Source organism: Notothenia rossii (assembly GCF_949606895.1).
Source record: "Notothenia rossii genome assembly, chromosome: 4".
NCBI classification, from domain to species: domain Eukaryota; kingdom Metazoa; phylum Chordata; class Actinopteri; order Perciformes; family Nototheniidae; genus Notothenia; species Notothenia rossii.
This window is the reverse complement of record NC_136902.1, coordinates 61,559,127-61,577,414: the sequence shown is the minus strand read 5'-3', so window position 1 is coordinate 61,577,414 and position 18,288 is coordinate 61,559,127. Positions and strand designations below refer to the sequence as shown.

At 39.7% G+C, this 18,288-nt stretch overlaps 1 protein-coding gene and 1 long non-coding RNA gene across 2 annotated transcripts in view; one reads left to right on the top strand and one right to left on the bottom strand.

Annotated features, from left to right (window-relative positions):
- The window catches only part of LOC307036111, a 233,731-nt gene that overhangs the window by 6,919 nt on the left and 208,524 nt on the right, over positions 1-18,288 (top strand). The window lies entirely within an intron of this gene.
- LOC307037947 (trace amine-associated receptor 13c-like) lies at positions 110-4,641 on the bottom strand. Its single transcript, XM_079679187.1, has one exon. The coding sequence runs from the start codon at positions 2,818-2,820 to the stop codon at positions 1,807-1,809; it is 1,014 nt and encodes a 337-aa protein (XP_079535313.1). The 5' UTR covers positions 2,821-4,641; the 3' UTR covers positions 110-1,806.

Genomic DNA, 18,288 nt, shown 5'->3' with positions numbered 1-18,288 from the left:
CTACCTGCCTGTCAGCCTTCCATCTGTGCACAAACTTATCTCGTGCCCTCATTGGTCATGTGCGCGTTCGTGTGTGTTGAAGGAGGGGCTCTGTAAGGAAGTCTGAAGGAAGAAGCAGATTTTTTCCGGTTGTGTATTTTCAAATTCTAGCGCACTCGAGCTGGTTTCTCCATTCTTACCTACCCTAGCTTTAACTCTTTTTAGGGTGCAGCTATATGTTTTATTTATTTCAAAGTGGGCACATTTTAATTATATATTTGTTTCCTTCAAATGTGCAGAGGACTCCCCCAAGTGCTGCGTTTAATTTATTTTAAAGTAGGCCTGTGTATTATTTTTAATTCTCCTTATAGGAGTTCTTTGTTTCTTATTAGAAGTTAACAGTTTTATTTAACGTAATAAATAGCCTAATAAATGCAAAAAAACTGTAGTTTTTGTCTGATATAACAATAAATACAACTTTATTAGCTATCAAGCTATGAAATATGTTTTGCGGCTCCAGACAATTTTCTTTTGGGAAAAAATGAGCAAAATGGCTCTTTTGGTCAAAAAGGTTGCAGACCCCTGGGTTAGTGCAACAGTAAGATGAGGTTGTTTGGGATATTTTCTAATGTACATGTTCGGGCCACTGCCTGACCGACTGATTGTTATAAAGTCAGGCTTTACACAGCTTTAAATATATCAACACTAGAAGACAGATTCAGGATATAATAAAAATACATGATAAAGAATGAATTAGACATCTCCAGAAGGCAAAAACACCAGACAAAAACCAAAGTGCATAATGGGTTATGGCATAATGTGCAGATGTGAAAAAAATAAAATGTATGGGACTTTTAAAAATCTGAATCTATGAAGTCAATCAATACTTATATTACTCAATATTTATTTTGGATTATAAAGTCAGGCTTTACACAGCTTTAAATATATCAACACTAGAAGACAGATTCAGGATATAATAAAATACAGGATAAAGAATGAATTAGACATCTCCAGAAGGCAAAAACACCAGACAAAAACCAAAGTGCATAATGGGTTATGGCATAATGTGCAGATGTGAAAAAAAAAAATGTATGGGACTTTTAAAAATCTGAATCTATGAAGTCAATCAATACTTATATTACCCAATATTTTTTTGGGATCTGCAAACATTTATTTTTCACAACTTGTTATACCTTTTTTAATTGTATGTATTTTGCATTCAATTTGTTGAATTTGTTATTGTGCACACGTAAGGATGACAAGATCAATGTGGAGGAACACTTAAAAATCAATAATCAATAATGACTTAAATATTTTATATTTTTTATTAAATTCTTAAATGAATATATTATTAACCTACCGACTTGTTAACCTACTAGTTTCAATGACAAAACATAAACAATTGTTTGCATTTATTCATAGTAACACCTAGTTATTCAAATGTCGATAAAAACAATAAAGTTCCTTATTTGGTAAATGTACCTTCGTTAGGGATCATAAACTGTTGGTCTTTCTTAAATGAAGGAATCGTTTTTTTAGATCGTGGCATTTACAGATTGAAATATTTTGACTTAATTGTACTTTTTACAATCATAATCACTATAAAGACGAATGCTAACCAAAAACCTCTCACAGGAAAATAAGGCATAGTGCTGTAGTACATTTCACACTTCCATTGGCTGAGCAAGAGAGATCAGCGGCAGGGAAAAAAGGATAAGCCTCCATGCATCTCTCATCTTTCATCTTGCTTTTGTTTTATCTGTAAAAAAAAATGCATTCAAAACGGCTGTTAATGCAATAATTTCCATAAAATACTCAACACTACTTTCATAAATGTGTAAGCACATTTATGGTTGAAGAATGGGGGTTAAGTATTTTCAGATTGACAATAAGATAGAAGCACTTCTTAAACCAAGGATAAAAGAAGGCATAGATTATTGGATTTAAGGTTGAGTTGAAGTAACCCAACCAAACATAAACCTCGAAGAGAGCAGCAGGTGTGTTAAAGCCAGTGAAGGCATCGATTATTGTGTTAGTAAAAAACGGCATCCAACAGAAGATAAAGGCTCCAAGCACAATACCCAGAGTCTTTGCAGCCTTATGCTCAGACTGTTTAACCAACCCCCTGTTGTTTGAATAATTGCCCATATCTCCAATCTTTCGGACATGCTCTTTTGCCACAATAAATATTTTAGTGTACAGACAAACCATAACAGTGCAGGGAAAGAAAAAGGAAATTACACTGTCCAGGATTGCCCAAAGGGGGTTTAAGAGAAGGTTACAACTGCCGAGGCACTTTATCGATTCCATATACTCGTCTAACCCTACTACGTTAACCTTTGAGTAAATTTGTCCATAAGAGAAGATGGCAGCCAATGCCCAGCTTGCACATACCATAATCCACGCCACTGACATGGTGATATTCCTAGAGTAATGCAGAGGATTACATATTGCTTGTTGCCTGTCCAACGCAATACAAACTAGGTGGAATATAGAGACAGAGGTAAGACCAATATCAAAACTTGAGTGAAGCATACATAAATCCTCCCCGTAAAACCAGCAGCCATGAATGGTCCGAATGGTGCTGAAGGGCATCACAGCGACACCCACAAGAAGGTCCGAAAGAGCAAGAGATAAAATAAGCATATTGGTGGGATTATGCAACTGCTTGAAATGAGCTATTGATACCATGACAATAAAGTTCCCTAAAATGGTAACCAGCATATATGAAACAAACAACAAGTAAAGGGCGACTTTGGTCCCCGCATTGAACTGATCCGTAACACACGAGGCATTAGAGCCCGGAAAACAGAACTGCTCCTGAGAAAGGCTAAACGTCATGATGGAACCAAAGATGTGATGCAGAGCCTCAACAGAGACACACAGATCTGTGTTAGGGGTTGATGGATGTCTTAGCCATACAAAAAAACAACTGCATAGACAATGCCTTCCAGTATGACGTCCAGGGCCATCCAATCAGAGAGGGTTTCATCAATGTATGAGAAACAGCCTATCACACAATATTTTCTGTTTTAGAAAGACTGACAAACAAACAGTTATGTCATTTTTAAACTGAGTAAAGAACATTTTGTAAAGACATACGCTGCAGTTGACATGTACTTGTGTTGAAAAGTGATGGGGTCATCAGAGGTCAGAAGATTTTAAATGGTCTTCAACATACACTTTTTGGCAGTGTAATTGGGGGATCAAAGTCAGGTTAGAGTAGATAAATACCAAAATGGGGCTATAAAATTGATGAGTACGCGTAATATTTATTTTGGGGCGCAAGCTTTTTAAAAAACATTTTACAAATGATACTTTTGGACCAAATCAGCCTTCTCAAAAGATGAAGGGGACATGTCCCCAGTGTAAATGACACATATGGGAAAATTGAACTATTGCAGTCAAAATATATTAGGTACAAAACTAAATGAATGAATACATGTTTTGAGCCCTATTACTTGAGTTATAGACCGAACAATTACGATGGGGGCCAATAGCAATATACTATTAGCTCTTGAGTTTGAGTTTTTAAGCATTTTTTGCTTCAATTTAAGCACCAGGCTTCCGGGAGTATACCATGAATAGTGGTTAAACAAGTGGTTTAACACGTGTACACTTTTGAAGGCTATATCTGTTATGTTCATTGAAAAGGTTGTTTCTCATGTCATTTCTTGTATTTCAATAACTGTTTCGAAGTGTGCCAGTCAGGCTTTCAACCCCACCACAGCACTGAGACTGCTCTTGTTAAGGTCTTCAATTACATCCACTAAAACACAGACAGTGGCAGAATCTCGGTTTTAGTATTATTATCTCTTAGTTCTGCATTTGACACTGTTGACCACCACTGGAAAACTTGGTCGGACTTTGGGAGACAGTTTTGAATTGGTTTGAATCCTACTTAAAGGACAGAAAAAAATGTTGTTTCTATTGGTAACTATACATCTGAGTTGACAAATATGACATATGGGGTTCCTCAAGGCTCCATCCTGGGGACTCTTCTCTTGATCATCTACATGCTACCACTGGCTCAGATAAGAAAAACAACATAATAAGTAACCATAGCTATGCAGATGACACACACATTTACATAACCATTTCACCAGGAGACTATGCTCCAATTCAAACTCTGAGTAAAACCATTGAAAAAATAAACGACTGGATGTGTCGGAACTTTCGTCAAATAAACAAAGATAAAACTGAGGTAATTGTTTTGGAGTCTTGGAGGAACTAATAAAAGTCAGCGCTGAGCTTCAATCTACAATGTTGAAAACAACAGATAAAGACAGAAATCTAGGTGTAGTCATGGACTCTGACCTTCATTTTAGCAGTCACATTAAAACAATTACTAAGTCAGCCTATTATCACTTGAAGAATATATTGAGGATTAAAGATTTATGTCACAGCTGATTTGGAAAAACCTGTACATGCTTTTATCTTCAGTAGAATCGACGACTGTAATGGTGTTTTTACAGGTCTCACAAACAAATATATTAGAAGGCTGCAGCTGATTCAGAACGCTGCTCGAGTCCTCACTAACACTAAGAAAGTGGATCACACTCTCCACACCACCACCATCACCAAAAAAGCTTGACTGCGGCTCTTCTTCCTCCACAGGCTGAGGAGGTTCAACATGGACTCCAGGATACTCTGCAACTTCTACAGGTGCACCATAGAGAGTATCCTGACTGGCTGCATCACAGCCTGGCAGCTGCAACGCCCTCAATCATAAGGCTTTACAGAGGGTGGTGAAAACTGCACAGCACATCACCAGGACAGAGCTGCCATCCATGGAGGACCTTTACTCCCAGCGGCTCAGGAAGAAAGCCCTCAGGATTATAAAAGACCCCCATCACCCCAGCCACAAACTGTTCTGTCTGCTGCCGTCTGTCAGGCGGTACCGCAGTATCCGGTCTAAAACCACCAGACTCAGGGACAGTTTCATCCCACAGGCGATAAGACTGTTAAACACCTGAACAACATCCATAATATTCATCTGGCTGCTACTTAGAAATTATTGATCAATTTACCGAATATATCATATTCCAATAACTTGCATAGACTCTTATTGCACTATTTTGCTATTTCACTTTTTTAAACAATTTTTATTTTTGTATTTACTATTTACTTGCACTATATTTTTCTGTTTATCTGTGTTATTGTGTTGCACTGTTGGAGAAGCCTGTGACCTAAGATTTTAATCGTCATAACTACACTGTAGCTATGTTCGTATGACAAATAAAGAACCTTGAACCTTGAACATCACTCCAGTTCTGAAGTCTTTAGACTGGCTTCCTGTACAATAGCTGCCCACTGCTCCTAGTACTAGACTCCTGGTACTAGGATGGGTTAAATGCAGAGGCCAAATGTCACTGTGTGTGCTGTGTGCTCTGCATGTGACCATTAAAAGAGGGTTTCATCCCTCCCAATTCCAATTCTAATTTTGTCTGTCAAATAATTGATTTCAAAATACTGCTGCTGGTTTATAAAGCTTTGAATTTAGGCCCAAAATACATTTCTGACCTACTGCTAAATTACTGCTAAATTATGAGATCCAGATCTCTCAGGTCTTCTGGGACAGGTCTGCTTTCTGTCAGAACTAAACATGGTGAAGCAGTGTTCAGTTATTATGCATCTCTTACTACTTTTAAATCAAGGCTGAAGACTTTTCTTTTTTCTCTGCTTTTAATTGAATCTTACACTGCACTGTAACCTTTTTTTCATGCATTTTATACCTGTGTTATGTTTATTTTATTATCTTTGCTTTTTAATGAATGTTTTTAAATGTCATTTTATAATGTGTTTCCAATGCTTCTTAATGCTCTTAACCTTTGTATGGTATTCGTGTCTGTGGGACCCGTTTTCTTTATTTAGCTAAAGAAAAATGATATGATAAATTATTTTTTCAAACTCACACTCAATGGCCTTGGCTCATTTTCTGTAAAGAACATATATCAGAACACATTTTTAATGACCACCCACTGTACCCCGCCCCCCGCAGGATAATAGTAAAACACTGAAAGGGAACATTGCACCAGGAGCTATCTTGGGACTTTTACTGCGACAACGTTGACTTGCCTGTGAATACAAAATAAACCATAGTGTTGTTGATCTGTTGTCATTCTTGTTTGAACAGCAAGACTGCTAACAGCCTATTTCAACAATCACACTCCCTGTCATTGACATAATTAATAGATAGTTTAGCTTTTCACGATCATTTGCTGTAGCCCACTGATGTTAACGATCATAACTGAAAGGCTGCCTGCCAAACGTAAACATTCAGCCACGTGACTTGCAAACTCTCGCAAGAGTTTTACACTATACGGATCCTTTCTAGCTGTAACCATGGATGTATAATACGAACTGGATACAGCGTGGGAGGCGGGGCCTCATTCATTCTTATGAGAGTTGCTCATTAGCGCATGATGATAAAATGGCCCAACTTTTGAGAGAGCAAAACGTCACAGATTACTCGCCATGCCTGAGAAGTACCCGTATGTGCGCTCATAGCGCATGCGCAACTTTAACCAAAATGCTCGTTCACATCAACCACGTCAATTTGCGTACACGTAACAGCACCGCGCGTTCATGACAGTATGGTAACGGATCGTTATTATGATGGATTTGGAGATCCAGGGTGATGCACATCGCTTTTTAAGCCAGAAATAGTGTTTGAAAAGTGCTTGAAAAATCGGCAAAAGTAGGAAGAGAGTTTACCCAGAGAGCGCTGCGCTGCAGATGGCTCTTCCACCCAGACTGAAGCCAGAGAACAGGCTGCTTCACAGCACTTTAGAACCCAGGAAAGCAGCTTGGATCATTTAACGAGGGGGAAGTTAGCAGCTAGCGGCTAGCTAGTAATTATGCTAATGTAAACATCAATCGTTATGTACTTATATTACGCTGTAACAGGATCTAGTGATATCCAAGCAACAGAGCTTCACTTAGCATGAAATAATTATTGCACTGTATATATACAGTGGGGCAGAAAAGTATTTAGTCAGCCACCAATTGTGCAAGTTCTCCCACTTAAAAAGATGAGAGAGGCCTTTCATTTTCATCCTAGGTATACCTCAACTATGAGAGACAAAATCAGAAAAAAAATCCAGAAAATCACATTGTCTTATTTTTAAAGAATTTATTTGCAAATTATGGTGGAAAATAAGTATTTGGTCAATAACAAAAGTTCATCCCAATACTTTGTTATATACCCTTTGTTGGCAATGACAGAGGTCAAACGTTTTCTGTAAGTCTTCACAAGGTTTTCACACACTGTTGCTGGTATTTTGGCCCATTCCTCCATGCAGATCTCTTCTAGAGCATCGATGTTTTGGGGCTGTCGCTGGGCAACACGGACTTTCAACACCCTCCAAAGATTTTCTATGGGGTTGAGATCTGGAGACTTGCTAGGCCACTCCAGGACCTTGAAATGCTTCTTACGAAGCCACTCCTTCGTTGCCCGGGCGGTGTGTTTGGGATCATTGTCATGCTGAAAGACCCAGCCACGTTTCATCTTCAATGCCCTTGCTGATGGAAGGAGGTTGTCACTCAAAATCTCACAATACATGGCCCCATTCATTCTTTCCTTTACACGGATCAGTCGTCCTGGTCCCTTTGCAGAAAAAGAGCCCCAAAGCATGATTTTTCCACCCCCATGTTTCACAGTAGGTATGGTGTTCTTTGGATGCAACTCAGCATTCTTTCTCCTCCAAACACGTCTAGTTGAGTTTTTACCGAAAAGTTCTATTTTGGTTTCATCTGACCATATGACATTCTCCCAATCCTCTTCTGGATCATCTAAATGCTCTCTAGCAAACTTCAGACGGGCCTGGACATGCACTGGCTTAAGCAGGGGGACACGTCTGACACTGCAGGATTTGAGTCCCTGGCAGCGTAGTGTGTTACTGATGGTAGCCTTTGTTACTTTGGTCCCAGCTCTCTGCAGGTCATTGACTAGGTCCCCCCGTGTGGTTCTGGGATTTTTGCTCACCGTTCTTGTGATCATTTTGACCCCACGGGGTGAGATCTTGCGTGGAGCCCCAGATCGAGGGAGATTATCAGTGGTCTTGTATGTCTTCCATTTTCTAATATTTGCTCCCACAGTTGATTTCTTCACACCAAGCTGCTTACCTATTGCAGATTCAGTCTTCCCAGCCTGGTGCAGGTCCACAATTGTGTTTCTGGTGTCCTTTGACAGCTCTTTGGTCTTGGCCATAGTGGAGTTTGGAGTGTGACTGTTTGAGGTTGTGGACAGGTGTCTTTTATACTGATAAAGAGTTCAAACAGGTGCCATTAATACAGTTAACAAGTGGAGGACAGAGGAGGCTCTTAAAGAAGAAGTTACAGGTCTGTGAGAGCCAGAAATCTTGTTTGTTTATAGGTGACCAAATACTTATTTTCCACCATAATTTGCAAATAAATTCTTTAAAAATCAGACAATGCGATTTTCTGGATTTTCTGGATTTTTTCTTTAAATACCTAGGATGAAAATTACAGGCCTCTCTCATCTTTTTAAGTGGGAGAACTTGCACAATTGATGGCTGACTAAACACTTTTTTTCCCCACTGTATACAGGGCTCGACATTAAGGGCTGCCCGATGGCCCGGGGCCATCTAGTATTTAGCTCGGGCAATGAAGCCTCACCTGCTGGTTGCCCGATCGGGCAATCTATTATGCCAGTATCATGCAGCTCGCGGATCCAGTAATGAGTGACCCGACAGTAAAACTAAACATATCTATAACTAGTTACGGTAGTTTGAGAGGTAATTAAAATAGCTACGTGTGATATTCTAACCTGAGTTGTGTGTTTTATCTGCTCACCGCTGCATGTGATCATGCAGAACTGCGCGTCGACTCATCAGCAGCAGCTGATCTCTCTCTCCCGTCAGATTAAACTTCACTCGCGTTTATGTCCATATTGATCAGATCTAGCTAGTTCTAGCTAATGATAGGACTACATGCTTATTAAAAGACACCTAAACAATAAGTGTCGCTATGCAACTGGGTGAGGCCACAAAGTATAGCGCAGCATTATGCATTTGTTTACATGCCCACCGGAACCCCGAGGCATTACCAACAGATCAACGCACAATCAACCCATACAGGACATCTCTTTCTCCACATTAAGTGTTAGACATTAGAATTGACTATTCTTGTCTGTCACATACTCTTCTTGTCTGTCACATAAGTGGCGCAACTGAAGCGGTATTGTGCTAAAGGGAAATTATTGTGACCGAAGAGATTTAGATTTTGCCGGCCAACGGGAACTCGGTTATGGCTAGAAAGGATCCGTCTTGTGTAAAACTCTCGCGAGAGTTTGGCTGAATGTCACGTGGCTGAATGTTTACGTTTGGCAGGCAGCCTTTCAGTTACGATCGTTAACATCAGTTGGCCACACCAAATGATGGTGAGAAGCTAAACTATCTATTAATTATGTCAATGACAGGGAGTGTGATTATTGAAATAGGGTGTTAGCAGTCTTGTTGGTGTTCAAAGAAGAATGACAACACTGTAGATCACCAACACTATGGTTTATTTTTTATTCACATGCAAGTCAACGTTGTCGCAGTAAAAGTCCCAAGATAGCTCCTGGTGCAATAAAATGTTCCCTTGTAGGGGTGTAACAACTAATCGACTTAATCGATTAAAATCGATTACCAAATTAGTTGGCAACTAATTCAGTCGTCGATTCGTTGGTGACGTCATCACATGTGTTCTACACCCCGTTAAGCTCCAACGTTATCGCTCTTTTTTATCGGTACAGGAGACATTTAAAACATATGTCATATGTATTATTGCTACATAAACATTATATCGCAGTCTTAGTGTCGCCAACTCAGTTTCTAATATGCAATATGACTACAAAATGCGTCTATAATGTATTTTCGATCTTCCCAATTCAGACGAGAGATCTCTCCCCCGCCTGCTTGCGAGGGGGCGGGGCAGTTTACACACACAAGCAGGAGATGGCGGAGAGAACGCGCTCCGAGGTGTGGTTAAACTTTAGCCGTCTCGATGTGGACAATGCTCGTTACCAAAAGTGCAATAACAGTTTATCATATAAAGGTGGTAAAACGAGCAATTTGTCTAAACACTTAGCAAAAGTGCACCACATTCAGACGGAGGAATGCACCGGGTTCGACTGTCTTTCTAGTAGCTCTGTAGCCCTGTCCACGAGTAACGTTTCCACGTCAGGTGTTATGTATGCTAGCAGCAACACACAGTTAACTCAGTTATAAAAACATAGGTTAATGATTAGAGGTAACTGAGTTATTTTGTTAAAGTTTCAGCTATTCGGTTTACAGTTCTGTCATCACATTATTTAATATGATTTGTTAAAACATTGTTGTTTCTTTTGATGTGAAATATTATGCATTTAATTAAAATAAAAAGCAATGTTAGTTTTGTTCACAATTTGTTTAGTTAGTTTACCTTATTTGTTGTCAAAAGAACCGTTAATACTATCGTTAAAAGGACCGGATCGATAAGCAGTATTGATATAAGTAGTAGTACAGTTAAAACCTTAACGATCCGAATAATCGATTAATCGTTTCATTAATCGATAGATTAATCGATTATCAAATTAGTCGTTTGTTGCAGCCCTATTCCCTTGCAGTGTTTTACTATTAAGTCTGATGTTTCTCTATTAATATTGCTGCTGCATTAATGTGTATGTTGCATCATGTTACTGCTGTAGATGTGTTTCCGAGCCGCTCCGATTACAACGAGAGTTACAACGAGAACGTGAGGTCATATTTACACTAGACGGATCCTTTCTTGCCATAACCCGGGAACTCTGACGTCGCCATTTTGTATGCTTCGCGGATGCGCTCGGCTCCTCTCGACTGCTGCTCGGGTCTGCTCGGTCAGCTTCGGGATGGGGAGGCATTCGTTCGACCAACTTACAGTAGATAACATTACAAACATTTTTAACAGGGGCCATAATAGTGTAAATAATGTTTGTTTTGGCAGTTACAACTGAATGTAATGTTTTCTACTTTTTTACATCTGATGAAGGCATTTGCCTTCATCAGATGGAAAGTGTCTTGACCAACATCTTAAGTATTTCTTATAGCTATGCAGGGAATGCAAGCGAGCAAACACAAACAAGAACAAACAAACAAGTGAAATGAAGAATAAAATTGAAATTGTACAATATAATATTGTGCTGGTTCATCTTATAATTCAGTCGAGAGAATGCACCAGACAGCATAGATCTAAGACCTGCAAAAATCGAAATGCTCTTGGGGGAGGCCCCCCAAACCCTTCGTGGCATTTCGTCAGCACGCATTTTTCAGGGCAATCTCTATTGGGCTCAGGGCCATCTGTAAATTAGCTTAGATGGCCCAAAATCCTTAATGTCATGCACTGGTATATATATACAGTGCAATAAGCTTCTTAGGGCAATAAGAAGCTACAGGGACGTTACGTTAATCTAACGTCGATAATATTAACTTTATTTAATACAACATTTACGGTACGAGATGTAATCATACAGCCCATGTAGTATAATATTTTACTAATGATGAATTACAGCAAACATGTGCAATATATCCATTATTACAGCTCCGTGGGCTGGCAGTAAGACGATATGGGTCCGTTCTTATTGTGCATCTATGGGTAAAGATAAACGCATGTAGTGCTGAACACGTAACATGAACGTGCCGGGCGGCGCGGTCCTGTGGATTAGATGCGCGTTCATAATGCAGAGGGATATAACTCTCAGAATAACGTTATTAGCACATTTTTACAACTTGAGGAACGAATGTTTTTAATAAGGGCTATACAAGTGTTCTACTGGGTGGTTTATTTAGTTTAAAAAAAATTATCCAACGATTTACAGACCATTCTTTCCCCATGTAAGTCAATGGGAAAAAGTGTTTCCGGGCCTGACAACCAAACGGAAGTGTAGTACCGCCGTTTGGCCAGCGCGAATATTTTCATCTGAGTCCGGCGCACTTCCTGGGGGCTTGGCCGTAACCCTGCTCGGGATCCGTCGCTTACCAATGACGTCACGCGTTGTGATTGGCTGTACGGTAATCGCACGCTGATTGATGTAACTAGAGGCGCTGACCAGCATATACCGGGGGTCTGATCAAAGACGAATGAGTGTAGGTAGAGAGAGAGAGAGAAGAATAAGAGAAATCGGGGTTGTTAAAATGGTGACCGAGGCTTCTGCTAAGTACTTCTCACAGGAAAAGAGGGATGGAGGAGGGATCAGAGCTCAGGAGACTAGCAGGAGACTGATGTCCAAGAATGAGTCAAAGCAGGACTTGTGCAACCTGGCAAAGTTCAAGAAGTCAGAAGATTGCTCTTTGTAATCTTATCCAGTTATATATATGCAGTTCACCTGTTAATAAATATTTTTAAAGGATTTGGCTTTGTCAATATAAATGATTTCCCTTATATATTTTACTATCTTATATAGAGGTTCGAAAGGGTCAAATTGCCAATTTAGAAATAAAAAACGATGTAGGTTAGAGACGAGTTAAATAAGCTCATATTTGAATTCCCCATAAAAAAACACATAATTTAGACACCATGTTAGGATTTCCTTCAGATTCATGTTAGCACCTGAGTCCTATGACCCGCCCTATTGGTGTATGATCAAATTTGATTTCTAATTTTAAATAAAAGGAAATAAATTCACAGTTATTGTCAAACAGGAGTTAAATCAATTTCTCGCTTATTGTAAGAATGTATTTCACCATATTCATATTTAAATGATCGGGAAATTACGTTGTAATGATAATAAATCACCTCCCTCATTCAGATTAATGTCTGAATTTTTTTTGTTATTTAATTTTTTTGTTATTTTTTATGCTTGAATGTTAAAAAACAACAATCGACAGTGTTGTAGAGCCGACGAATGGGAGTCAGCAGGATGATCTTGTATACACGCTACACAAGCTAGAATGACAACACAACACAGGTGCACTCACTAACTCGTCCGTGGTGCAACACACACTATATAACCCAGTGTAAACATAATTATTTAAATAACCCGATTTTTGTTCTGTGAAAGGGAAAAGGATATTACATTGTTTTTGTTACTTTCGTTGCAGTGTCTTAAATGTAATTTAGGTTAACTTCCTGTTTTATTTAGAATTATTATTATTACCTCTTGGGTTGCCGTACAACCAATGCGTGACGTCATTGGTAAGCCTAACGGACCCCGAGCAGATCTGGTAGCCCGAGCACATAATGGTACTGATACCGGTGTGAGTAGCATATGTGTTCGGGGTACCATATGTGTTCGGGGGCCGTCTCTTACCAATTACGTCACGCATTGTACGCATTGTGATTGGCTGTACGGTAATTTACCCATGGGTGCTCGGGGGTAAATCACATCTACAGATCATGACGAGCCGAATTGAAGTATTCCTATACTCCTAGCGTGTGAAAATGTTTGTGAAAAACATGTATAAAAAAACATGAAAACGGAGCAATGGCTTTACGCCATTGGCTGTACGGCAACTCAAGAGGACCATCATACACGGTCAAATTCCGAACATTTAAACATAGCCTACACTTCATTCTTTACTTTGTCCGTTATTATATGTAGAAGATATTACTTTTTTCTCCGTCATGTTGTTTCCATAGCAACAACTTCAAACAGGAAGTTGACAAGTTACATTTAAGACACTGCAACGAAAGTAACAAAAACAATGTAAAATGCTTGTGAAAAACATGTGTGAAAAGTCTCTGAAAACGGAGCAGTGGCTGCGATGCTAGCTTTGTGGCTAGCGGTTAGCATTTTCAATGGAAATATACATCGAAACATCATGTTTCAGTAAAAACAAGGCCCCACTGATCATCTAATCTCTGAGACGATTCCAGGGATGCCTGACTTGAGTTTCTAGTACCAGGGAAAGTGGACACAAATGCCCCAGATCAGCCTCTTAATTTACCCAGGGCCTAGTGCTTAGCTTTGGGCATGAAAATAAAGGAAAACTCTGAGTATTTTATTACATATCTCAACTTTGGAGAGGAGTTGGGGCACAAACGACACATCAAATCACATCTCCACATCAAGCCGAAGCTAATTTGAATATTCTTGACTGCCTAGCCTGCGGGGAAATTGGTGTGCGTGACGTCAGTGACGTCATTGGTAAGAGACGGACCCCGAACACATATGGGCCCTTTCTCATTTCTCTAACTCCCCTCCTCGACTCCTATCCTCGAGACTTAGTCCCGCCCACAGGAGATGCGAGCGGAGAAGCCGAGGAGGGGAACCGAGGAGAGAGGAGGGGAAGCAGCAGGCGGTTAGAGAAATGAGAACTCCTCTCCTCTGAACGGTCATTTTAAAGAGACGTCCATTAATGATGACAGGAGGCACAGCAGCCCTCTGTCTGATGGACAGATGTGTTCATGACGACTTATATATTTACTTTTAATTCATTCACAGTGCAGTATAATGAGAATAACAGGCTACAGATGCGGGGACACACACACACACACACACACACACACACACACACACACACACACACACACACACACACACACACACACACACACACACACACACACACACACACACACACACACACACACACACACACACACACACACACACACACACACACACACACACACACACACACATATATATTTAAGCAATAGCTCACGGCCTGAAGTGAGCTATTGCTTTTATAAAACGGTTACCAAGTGTGGCAATATGAAAGAAAAATACACACTCTAATTTAAATAGTTTTTATTAGTAAATAATGATGTTCAAAATAAAATAGTCCCTCCTTTGCCTTCTGCAGAAAACATAGTGCAAGGTGGTTGCTATGCAACAACACTAACAGCAAGCGAACATATTAGACAGAGAGTGTTGATCCATTATTTGGCTGTTTATTTACATTAATGTGTATGTTGCTGTTTATTGTGCAGCCACTGAAAACCTGTCCAGCATCAGTAGCATGGCTTACGTGGTCACTTGTATAGGTTGAGGTTGTTCGAGGCTGTTGCTTGGCGTGGCGAGAATATTGCTCCACTTTCTCCGGTCCCCGAGATTGGGCTTCCAGTAGCTCTGGAGAGAGCTTTCGCACCTGTGGCCACTAACGGTCATCATTTCTCTGCTTTGTTTCAAGACCCGCATCAGAAAGCTTTTGAATGGTGCTACTTTTCCAGTTGGTCTACCTGCTCTTCACGTAGCTCTGCATGTCGTAGTTTAGGTGCTTTTTTTTCTGGAGATAGGAACTGCTCAATCCACTCCTACATACTATAGTAAGACCCCCCCGGAGGTCGAAGTTAATCTTAAATGTTTCCATTTTATGCTTTGTAAGTTTGTTTCGTAACGGAAGAAATGTAAATATATTTATAAAACTGACAAGTCAAATCAAGCAATCTGATTGGTCGATAGCGTTTTTGCGGACCTCTTTGATTACAGATTTGAAAACATCGTTGCTTGCTTTAAAAGTAGCACAATTCATTATGTTAAACCTTCAAAAGTATCTAGATATCCCTGCCCTAATGCCAAAGGAACTGCACACTGAATATGTTTTGCCGTTTGATGTCTATGTCTGGACCGCTGCGTCAAAAAGGAGGGCTTCTGCCCAGCTTCTGCCCCGTTACTTCTCCGCTGCTTTCTTGCTCCAGTATGTTTTTCTCAGACGCGGAGGGATACTGACTTGTTGTGAAAAGTAACTTACAATTCTACCCGTGGTATACGCTCAGTATATCACGGCTAAGAACCAATCAGATTGCTTGATTTGACTTGTCCGTTTTATAAATATATATATATATATATATATGTATATATTTATATAAATATATACAATTTCAGAATCAAACAGAGCACTCTCATAATAACGTAACAACCTCTCTTGACCTCTCTGGTCGCGATGAGGAAAATAAATTACGGGCCAAAAGTTTTATTTACAAGTATTAAAAGTAAGCAGAGGACACCAAACCAGCTGTCTGTCCGCTGCATCTACGCACACACTGCACCATACACACCTACACCACACACACGCACCTACAGCTCCTAAAACAGGCTACAGCCGTTGTGTATTTTATTATGTGAAGCACTAAATGGTTTTAGAAAAATATTGACTCTTTTTTTGTATATCTACTAAACTAAAGCAAATAAAGAGAGTAGGCCTGTTATACTGAGTGATATATATTATACACACTGCTCTGCTTTCTGCACGGACCTCACAGCTGTTCTCACTGTAAACATCGCGAAGCAATGAAAGCAGTTAATAAAATAATATCCAGGGGATGCAGAGCTGTCATTGGCTGAGGTAAGTCCGGCCGTGCGTCACGACTCTTTGAAATATCTCTGTTCCCGGAAATGCATCCACGAAGGAGCCGTGGATGGCCAGTCCGCGGAGGTCCGCAGAGGTTGGAAAATACATAGGCTACCGGGGGTTTAAAAAGACCAACAGACCTGCGGTGTTCCCACGGAAAACAAAACCTCAAATATTAAATGAAACAATCTCATCTCTTAAAATTCACAACTTATTATGAATTAAACATTCACAAACTTATAATTATGTATTCACATGTTTAACTCTGTTACATATGCACGCAACTAACAGAAGAGCGTAGGGCAGAATTAGGAGGGAATTCCGTCTCGTAGCGTGTGTGCACTAAATTACCTTTCTTCGGTAAAGCCACGCTCGCATTGCAGATGAGACAGATGGACTTTAAATTGGAATAAACAAAAAAATAATCATCCTCCCACTCGGATTGAAAATGATACATTTTGGGCTTTTTTGCTTCTGCCATAATTGTGGTCTTGTGTGTGTGCGGACTGTCACTCCTGTTGACACGGACAACGTCAGCTAACTAGTGCCCACTGCCCACCAACCACGACTGACACATGGGGTCACGCCAATCACAAAGCTCTGATGCGTTCAAGTGCATTATTCTGGCACAGGAAGATTATGTTATAGGACATTAACGATAAAACAGAATATTGTTGTTCTATTTTTAGACACATCTCGCGATCGACTGGTTGGGCACCCCTGATGTAGAGGAAGAGGTTTTAGAATGTGACGATCACATTTCTGAGAATTCTGAGTCTGACAGTGACTTTGAAGAAGAGGATGAGATTGAGCATCAGCTAGTTACAAAAAAAAGACGAGCCACAGGACCAGCCGGTCAGCGGGCAAAAAAACGAGTAGCAATTTAATTCATTAATGTGATCTAACAAATGTAAAAGGGCAAATATTAACCATGCTGTTTATATTGCTTGTAATTGAGATAAAGTAAACATCTGTTGAGTATTTTAACATAAAATAGTTTGATTGTGTTGAATTGAAGCCCAAAAAGGCAGCGGGTCCAACAGACCTGCGAACACTGGTTGAGTAACACAAATATGAACACCACACAAAGGTTAATGTCTTCCAATTTTTAAAAGCATTTTGAATTGCCTAGTGTTGAAAGGTGTTATGTAAATAAACTTGCCTTGCCTTGTTTAGTACAATTAATTTTCTTTAAATCGTTCCTTTCTCAAACTTCAAAGATGCTTCTGGTCTGCTGATATTTAAGCCTGATGGCTCCTTGTTTTGAGATAAACATTAAACATCCATGGCCTCTATGTTTATCTTATTCAACTCTCAGAGTGGTCTTGGGCATACAATGTATAAAGTTAATGTTTACAGTCACTGAGACGCCATTGGTTTGTACTCTGTTCAAAAAGATCAGAGTATAGAAAAGTTGTCGTTTTTAATGTCTCCTGGTCCATACCAGTTAATGTCTTTATCCTGTGAGAAAAAGTCAAATCAAATATGGAGAAAACATTCTACTTTATAAAGAAAAAAGCCAATAGTTGCTATAGAATCTGGCATAGTGCAATGTTCAATTACTTGCAAGCTAAATTTCCTCTTTGAAAACAACATAACACGCAAAAAAGTTAAACTTTTACTGTGTCTGGAGTAACAATTAACACAACGTTAACACCAATAAGAAGTGTGAAAGACGGTCTGGTGGGGATGCAGGCAGCCGTCAGCCTTCTTTCCCGGCTTATCCCACCTTTAAGAACTGGGATCCCTTTAACACTGTGTGCATTCTGGCACCTCCTCAACTAGGGAGCTCATTATTTTCAGGTGTTTTGGAGTGACTTATTATGGCAGATTAATGTATGACCTGTCACACGAAACAAAAACAGCAACACTCTTGACAAGCCAAGCAATCATAGTTTAGTTTGAATGACTAGGATTTTAGCTAGACATATGATTTTCATTTTCTCGTTCTTAATATTGTTTGTAGCCTTTATTTAACCAGGTAAAAATCCCAATGAGATCAACGATCTCTTTTTCTTTTTTTTTTAATTCTTTATTTATTTGGGGTCACATT